This window comes from Diachasma alloeum, unplaced genomic scaffold (genome assembly GCF_001412515.2).
Source record: "Diachasma alloeum isolate Michigan unplaced genomic scaffold, Dall2.0 Dall_scaffold_00354, whole genome shotgun sequence".
Lineage (NCBI taxonomy): Eukaryota > Metazoa > Arthropoda > Insecta > Hymenoptera > Braconidae > Diachasma > Diachasma alloeum.
In genome coordinates, this window is record NW_021680493.1 from 1155762 (window position 1) to 1165252 (window position 9491).

The 9491-nt window shown below is 37.8% G+C and overlaps 2 protein-coding genes across 2 annotated transcripts in view; one reads left to right on the forward strand and one right to left on the reverse strand.

Moving 5' to 3' along the window:
- The window catches only part of LOC107041024, a 5596-nt gene extending 2091 nt beyond the window's left edge, over positions 1-3505 (forward strand). Inside the window, exons 3-4 of the mRNA XM_015261377.1 lie at positions 1578-1786; positions 2816-3505. Coding sequence (XP_015116863.1) covers positions 1578-1786; positions 2816-3334 — 728 coding nt within the window. The 3' untranslated portion in view covers positions 3335-3505. The remainder of the gene's footprint in view (positions 1-1577; positions 1787-2815) is intronic.
- The window catches only part of LOC107041006, a 93005-nt gene that overhangs the window by 25310 nt on the left and 58204 nt on the right, over positions 1-9491 (reverse strand). The gene's annotated exons all lie outside the window — the stretch shown is intronic.

Consider the following 9491-nt stretch of genomic DNA (forward strand, 5'->3'; position numbering starts at 1 on the left):
GATGTCTGTTTTCAATTGAAAAGCAGAGTTGTGACATTGTCTAGGAGGAAAATGGGGTCTAGGAGTATGTATAGAACATTGGCGTCTAGGAGTCTCCCCTGGTTCCAAGCCATCTTTAGAGGTCCTAGCACACCATTTTTCGACCCGCTCTTTCGTTTGAGCCCAAAAACACATTCATATCTTGTCTGACATCTCTGCTACAAACTCGGGTCTTCAACTCGGGCCTTTTATTGAAGGCCCGAGTTGTAGGCCCGAGTTTGTAGCAGCGATGTCAGATAAGATATGAATGTTTTTTTGGGCTCAAATGAAAGAGCGGCTCGAAAAATGGTGTGCTAGGACCTCTAAACATGACAAATGTCTCTGAAGATGATGTCTGTTTTCAATTGAAAAGCAGAGTTGTGACATTGTCTAGGAGGACAATGGGGTCTAGGAGTATGTATAGAACATTGGCGTCTAGGAGTCTCCCCTGGTTCCAAACCATCTTTAGAGGTCCTAGCACACCATTTTTCGACCCGCTCTTTCGTTTGAGCCCAAAAAAACATTCATATCTTGTCTGACATCTCTGCTACAAACTCGGGCCTACAACTCGGGCCTTCAATAAAAGGCCCGAGTTGTAGACCCGAGTTTGTAGCAGCGATGTCAGACAAGATATGAATGTTTTTTTGGGCTCAAATGAAAGAGCGGGTCGAGAAATGGCGTGCTAGGGCCTCTAAACATGACAAATGTCTCTAAAGATGATGTCTGTTTTCAATTGAAAAGCAGAGTTGTGACAACATTGTCTAGGAGGACAATGGGGTCTAGGAGTATGTATAGAACATTGGGGTCTAGGAGTCTCCCCTGGTTCAAAACCATCTTTAGAGGTCCTAGCACGCCATTTCTCGACCCGCTCTTTCGTTTGAGCCCAAAAAAACATTCATATCTTGTCTGACATCTTTGCTACAAACTCGGGTCTTCAACTCGGGTTTTCAATTGAAGGCCCGAGTTGTAGACCCGAGTTTGTAGCAGCGATGTCAGACAAGATATGAATGTTTTTTTGGGCTCAAATGAAAGAGCGGGTCGAGAAATGGCGTGCTAGGGCCTCTAAACATGACAAATGTCTCTAAAGATGATGTCTGTTTTCAATTGAAAAGCAGAGTTGTGACAACATTGTCTAGGAGGACAATGGGGTCTAGGAGTATGTATAGAACATTGGGGTCTACACTTCTCCGCGTTGGGGATGTCTGCTCGAAGCCCCGAAGAACCGAACACCCAAAGAGTTTGAATTATTCTCCAGTTTGCAACGACAATGTTCACACTCCCCTTAATTTCATAATACGTGTACCGCACTAAAACGAAAAGACACGAAGGGAATTGTTTTCCGGAGAACATATTAAAGCAGTCATAAAATTAATTGAAGTCAACAGCGAGAAGATTGCGAATGTAACGTTTTCATGAAGACTCAAATGAAAGTGGATGTGCAATGCTAATAAAATTTAATTCTCATCACGGAAAATGAAATGGAAAGCGCTATTGCCCTTAATGACGAAACAATAGCTCATTGTTCAAGTAATATCGTTAATTGTTTGATTATTCTGCAGAAAATGGGACGGATCGTCTAGTGCGCGCCTGGATATCGCCGTTCGGTAGGAGCATTCATCTGGAGATTAATAACATTGAAATACTGTCGGAGCCGGCGATTATTTTGGAGGACCAGTGGTACCACATTTGCCAGAGTTGGGATAATCGGGAGGGACGATATGGGCTTTGGATAGATGGGAAAATTAAAGTTGACGATACTTTTCCGGACGTACGTAATAGAGATGAAAATAAATCTAGTCAAGGCCCGGGTGGATTATCTTTCGAACGTTATCTCGATTGTTTTTTCATCTTCGTAATGTAAAATATATCACAATTTCCATTGGATTTCATATCACGCAGGGGTCCCTAACAATTATGATAGAGAGGAAATAGTGAATGGATAATTTATCATGGTGACTAACGGGCTAACAGCCATTAAATACATTAAGTTATTAATTTGCAATTTCCTCCCTGTTGGGTTTATTTCCAAATATTATTCCAAAACGCTTTTTGAAAATGTTCAGCTTTTTTTCAACGTTTTTTTTTATTGTACAATCATAATTTTTGGAGACTTCAGGGCTGTGTAAAACTGAATTGCAATTGGAGATCATTTCAGATTATGAAAATAAAAAAAAACAATCAAGATCGCGTATGAAAGATAATTCACCCGAGGCTGAATAAAATTCCTTGGGCCATGTTCAGGCCAGCAGCAAAAAATGCAGCATTTTTCATTCGGAAAGAAATGCTGACGACAAAATTATTAATTACATGATTAAATGGCTATTTTTGACATCTGAGAATAGAAAAGCTTATGCCCCAGTCGTAGCTCATTGTTGTTTCTTAAAATTTTGACTTTAATGTTGTTTATTTGAAGAAATTAATAGCAGTGAACAATTACTGAACATATGGAATTATGTATGGAACATTGCAATGTTCTATTTTGAACAAGTTCACTGTTAGAAAACAATTGAAATTTAATTAGCGCCCCTTAATTGTGGAGAGTGACATTAAATTCAATTTTAGGGAGCAAAAATCATTAAATGTCAGATTTAATTGAAAATTCAATGGGATTTCACAATTGTGTGGAATAAAAGTGAGACTTGACTTGAATTGAACCACGAAATTGTTTGGAATTTTTCAAAAGCATAACCCGAAAAAGATCTCTGCTTTACCATGAGATTATAAAGTCTCCCTCTTGAGCAGCAACAATTTCTATCGCAAAAAATTATTCTATTGCAGTTATGAACGTGTGTTCTAGATGGCGGGACATGTGATACCAGCGAGTGGAGATGTAGTTCTCGGTCAGGAGTTTACAGACTTCGACAAAGGCTTGGAGGAGGGGATAGAAGGTGCGGTTCTGGGCTTCAACCTTCTGCTGGCGTCGGCATTCGATGTGAAGTCGAGATTTATTGAGATAAATAATCTGGATGATGGGCCATTAACGGCGCCCATCAACTTTCCGAAATTTCCTGGGTCGGATGTCCGGGGGGGAGGCAGTTCCGGACGACGGCGTCCAATACCTTCCAATTATCCCCCCTCGGCGATGTATGCACGAAAATCAGGGGCTTACCGGATCAGGGCGACGAGGCAGACGTCACGTACACCTTTGGGACTGAGACTGATTGAAACTGGTTATTATCACTGCGAGGAGGGACGTGGCAGCCCTTACGTTAGAGGATCCAAATTACTTGTTTCGTGGACGAGAACTGCTGTCAGAGTTTTTGGAGGGGCTGTCTTGAAAAATGTTGATAGTCAATGCGGAATTTTCAATGCTTGAAGGAATTTCAGAGAAATAATTTCAATGTTTTTGGACAGAGAGAAAAAATTGGTGAAAAAGTCAAGTAATTGGGGCGAGGCTAAGTTGCGATGTCTCATCATGATTAATGAAGATAATTTGAGGAGACAAGAATGTCAATTTACGAACCTCAAGGTTTTTATTTCAAGAACCCCAGAGTTCAATTAAAATTACCAGTTAAATTGCATGAGAAAAATCATGAATATTCAGCGTTATTCCAATGAGATTTTGTACAGAATTATAACTTTTTGAACATTCGTTGTTTATAAATAAAGAATTGAAATTGTTTAAACCTTCGGAAGTCTTATTTTTTAAAGCCTGAAATCGATTTATGGTGAATGATTGACTGACTGAAACTGGTTATTATCACTGCGAGGAGGGACGTGGCAGCCCTTACGTTAGAGGATCCAAATTACTTGTTTCGTGGACGAGAACTGCTGTCAGAGTTTTCGGAGGGGCTGTCTTGAAAAATGTTGATAGTCAATGCGGAATTTTCAATGCTTGAAGGAATTTCAGAGAAATAATTTCAATGTTTTTGGACAGGGAGAAAAAAGCTGAGGAAAAATTGGTGAAAAAGTCAAGGAATTGGGGCGCGGCTGTCTAAGTTGCGATGTCTCATCATGATTAATGAAGATAATTTGAGGAGACAAGAATGTCAATTTACGAACCTCAAGGTTTTTATTTCAAGAACCCCCGGGTTCAATTAAATTTATCAATTAAATTGCGCGAGAAAATTTTTAAAAAATCATGAATATTCAGCGTTATTCCAATGACATTTTGTACAGAATTATAATTTTTTGAACATTCGTTGTTTATAAATAAATAATTGAAATTGTTTAAACCTTCGGAAGCCTTATTTTTTAAAGCATGAAATCGATTTATTTACGTTTTTTTCAATTCACCGATATTGGAAAAAAATCGGCGACCAAATCGCTGACATCGATTTCTTCCAGTGGTCGATTTGACGTGGATCTGCCCCTAAGGCTGTCAAAAATTCTCTGATCCTGCAAGGTGGGGAGATAATTGATTTGATGGCAAAATAAAACACGTACAACTCGGCGTTGCGCCCGAAAACCGATACGAAATAGACTGATCCTTTCATTTTCCTCGGAGAATGGTGTGGCCAGATTAATCATATTTGTATGTATATAGATATTCTATATTCCGACATAATAACCGACCACAACTTCCTTATTGTATCTCCATCTTTCGCTCACTACAGAGTCTATTCACCAGGCAAGGTCTGCACGGGTGAAGGTAGTTTGTCAAGTCCAAGGTGAAACTAGCGTGAATGTACCGTTTGACAGATTGAGATAAAATAAACGTTATGTTTCACCTTCGTTGGGAAAATTTAATAGTTTTTTAGTTTATTAATGCCGCGTTCCTCGATAATTATTTAAGGAATTTCTCAGGTCATGATTAACGCACTCTTGTCATTATCGCGAAAGAAATGATTTGACGAAAACTTTCTTTTTTTCAAACTATTGAATAATCATTCTGTTCAACATTATTCAAATGAATGCAGTCCCCTGTGAGTAGGAGTTATGAAATCGGAGCGTGCATATTAGTTTAATGGGATTTTTTATCGCGCCAATTTCAGGATTACATTGAAGTTACTCTAACGTAAAAAGTTATCACTGAATAATGTCTTTAATGCGCAACGTTTTTCACTACAATTTTGTTTTACACTTTCACACATTTGAATTCATTCTATATTGTTGGTTAAATTCAATTGGACAAGTATAAACATTAGTCAGCTTTTTTAGCAGAGTATTAACAAACATTGATTTCCAGAAATTCACACTGTGAAGTGTGTTCTAGAACGGATTGAATTCAGTAACGAAGTGGTAAAGGGGTTTAAGTCGACGCATCTCCCAGCTGAGTTTTTCAGGAATATTTCCGAATCTAAGGTAGATAGCGAAATTTTCGTAATGACATTTGTTGTAGCGCTCAATCGGCTCCACAAAAAAGGTTATAACAAAAATTTGGCTATCTCCCTTAGATTCCGAGATATTTATTGAAAACTGGTCAAGAGTCAAAATTGACTTGTACGTTTTTACCACTTCGCTACTGAATTGTAATTATGATTAAGACCTCGTGAGCATAAGCATTGCAACATGAGCAAATCATTTATTGTAATATGAAAATTTAACAGCTGATAAATTGGGACACATGATTTTCATCGGTCGTATTGCTTTTTGTTTTGGCTACAATCACTATCCCACCACAATGAGACGTCTTACATTCCGGAAGAGGAAGTCCACCAGTCGATCCACTTATACTCAACTCAACATTAACAAACGATTGTTCATACCTGAAAACTCTCTTTCCGGATGGTTAAGCACTTCGGAACTATATTTGATCTTTAAATGTTTGCTCGAAAGTGAATTTGCTTCTTGAATAATTTTGCAAGTGAAATGCACAACGAGCAAGTCCCATTCAGTGGACAGTTACTTTTTTCATGTATGACAATTTATGATCATAAAATACAAATTTTTTCTGTGAAAGTCATAGGGTATCCTGAATTATTTATATATATTTAAAGCGATGAAAAATGCACCTGTAAATTTCAAGATCTAGTTGAAAAAATTATATAATTCCCCCCGTCGTTTCTGAATTATTGGAATTTATTAAATTATCACGTCGTGCGCGGGGACTGACTCGACTGGTTTTAATGGTGATTGAATGCCAGCAATATCGCAATGATAGTTTTATAATTTAATTTAATTGATCAGCTTAATTAGTTGTCTACCTGTCCTTCAGTTCAGAATTTCTCTTACAAAAATTCAAAGAGCTTTTTGTTGTGCATCAGCCTATGAGGACTGTTAACTTGTCGTTTTCAGGATATTCTACTATCTGCCAATCGCAGAGTCTAATGCCGCAGTTATCAGACCTATCGCCCCGGAATCCACTCGAGGAAAGTATCTGTGAAAACTCGACTTTGAAAGCATTTCCCCACACGTACTACCATCTCAGCGAAAGTTGCTAATACATACAAGTTCTTTCGACATTTCCCTTCTTTTTATTCGTTTTTACCTGTCTCGACTGCAGACTACATCATCAATGAGTTGTGGATGTGCAACACGCGGAGAAAAATACACAAATGTAGAAGAGGTGCAGACACTTTGGGGAAATTTCCATACAGTTTCGCCAATTTTTTGAATAACTCACGAGGAAAATTGTGGTGGTGGCAGTAGAAAATTTTTGGGCTTGTGTTTTATTTATTAGCAGAATTGTCAATCGAATGAATTTCACCAACGAAACCAGAAACAATTGACATGACAATATCACCTCCATCGGCAATCGAAAAGTGGCTCCTGGTGGTTTCAATATTTCGCGAAACCCACGAGGGCTATTGGATAAGGTAATCGACGTTGCTGATCGATTTTCAAATAAACGCGTGACACAAGTCGATTCGAGCAATACCCAGGACGCGACCATTACGGCAATTACACCATTCCATCGTCACGAACTACTTTCGTAGAATTAATATTTCGTAAAAAAAAAGTTGGCATTGCCTCGGGGATAGCCGCCATTTTTGCAACAATTAATTCTGATATTAGCCTGTCTCCAACGGGAACTTGAGCAATTTATGTCGATTTTGATAAAATTCTGGGTTGATGAGTGACGTTTTATTCAATTGAATTTATGTACGAGGACTAATCTATCGGTTACTATCGTTTTTTACACGTAAGAAGACATATAATATATACCAATTCTCTTTTTAAAAAAGCGTAGAAATGCAATAGAATTTTCCATCAAATCCGTATACGAAAAAAATATAAAATAATTTTTTACTGTTGAACATAGTAAAAATTCATACGATTTCAGTAATTTCTCGCCGTCCGTTACTAAGAATTGTTTTAAAAAATGGAGTGTTTTTAAAACTTTTAAAAATTCCCATGTCAAATCGTAAAAAATGAATTTCCCACCCCAAGCGTTCGGTTAAAATAAATCAAATTTCAAAGTTTTTCCGGCATGTTCCTCAATTACTGTGTTCACATAGTAATTTTCAATTTTATATTCTCTCCGTGTAGGTTTTTCTCTGAAATTTTTTTGCGCGTGAAAGAATGAATGAATGCAAAAGAGTTCTTTGCCATCGTTTTTTTGGCATAAGAATACGTTCACTCATTCACTTATTATCAATTCTCTACAGCAATACCAGAGCACAATGGAATCCCACTAGTCTCCCCCAAGAATTCCCACTAATTATAATAATGGATTGTTCAATATCACAACCTCTCCGCAAAACGAGTGCACTCGTATTGATCAACGACATAAGCATAATTTTTTCTACAAACTATTTTTCATGTTCCCCTCGACCAGCCGTAAATGAAGCTAGAAATTACGTCTAATTGGCTGGGCAACACGTTGACTATTCCACGTCTCAGCGCCTCGGGCGATCACCTCCTTTATCTCCGGCAAAATATCGCGAAAAAAAGTTGTTTTCGAGTTGAAAAATTGTATCTATAGCATAATACACGCATTCATCACGAATTGAACACAATTAAACCTATTCTCTCTACTTTCAATCAATTCATTCTGCTATTATCACGCAATTATGTAATCGAGTTTTCGACCACAGACTGAGGTCCGTTGAGAATACCTGTGCATTCGTCGTAACCTATTTTTGACTGTCAAAAATTATCTCATTTTATTGGGTTATGAAGAAAAAAATTAATGGATTTTCAACGTTATCTACTGCTTGATAATCTCTACGCTTTCAACTCTCGGATCGATTGGGAAATGCCCTCTACGTTTCACAGGTGACACAATTCACTCAATTCACCTCCAGTCTTTATTAGAAATTTTTTTATACATTTCAACAATATTTTCGGTGGGAATTGATAGTCGAATATATTTATTTTAATGAGAATGTTTGGATTGTAGGATATAAATTATTCATTTATTGTAAATGAATTCTTAAGGGATTATTATCAATTTTTTGAGCCATGACTGATTCCATTCTGACGACAATTTTTTGAGTGATCGTTGAAAAATCTATTTTTGAAAAATATCAATTCTTTCGAATCTGTATGAAAAATTGAATTTTAATTGGGGTCAGTCAATAGAGCTTATTGAATTCTGTATTCGTGAAGAAATACATGAAATTCGATTGATCCTTTTTAAGAAAATTTCGCAAAAACAAACATAGACATCTCCCTTATTCTCCCTTCGTTAACAAAATTATTCATTCACATGAAAAAATGCCAACAACCGCGATAAAAGGCCTTAAACTTGGCTATAATGTTTTTTTTTCGCTTGACAGTACATGCGTTCTCCTCCGGTAAATCCATCTGAAGCATTTCCAAATAGAGAAAACCATTTTTAGACGTTCAAACGCAGTGAGGAAGAGGAAAAAAAACGCGCAGATGCGTGTTAATGCCATTCGGTATTGAGTAAACGCGTTATTCAACTTTTATGGTATCTCCAGCAAGGTCATTCCGGCGAACCACTTCGAGTGATACAATTATGAGGATCACTTATGTCCGCATGATTAGGGGGAAAGGAAGAGTGCTCACTCGCGTTCCGGCCTCGTCCTAACTGTAACAGTAGCAGCGCGGATTTTTTTTTATTCCCACCTCAAGGTCACTCGGTTTCCCAAGTATTGCATGGTGCAATGACTCTCCCTCGCTATTGAGTCATTGAATGAAAGAGGATGGAGTGTACAAAAAATAAGGGAATTTGTTCCACGGAGAGAACAGTTGGATTAAAATTACCCAGAAAATCGCGGCAAATTTTAGTGTAGTGTGGGTAATGGAGCGAAATGTAATTCAATGGAAAAATACCTGTTTGTGGGGGATAAATTATTCTCCTGTACAATAAAATTTCCCACACCGGTAGGATTTTTTTTCTTGCAACCATCTGAAGGTCTCGGGGACGAATGGAAGTGAAATTTTACCGAACGCGTTCGGTAAAAAATTACTCTGTCACACGGAGAGAAAGAGTGCTTTTTGCAGAACTTCATTCTCTGACTCGCTTTTAGTCAGTCAGCGTGCGATTCTGCTCCAGTTATTACCGATGGAGACTCAGTCTGAATATATGCTTTCCGGCGTGGCAGTTTCGGATATTCGAGTTTATGAGAAGGTGAAAGTTTTTATACGGCTGTCGATAGACATATTCTATCGCGTGTTTTTCT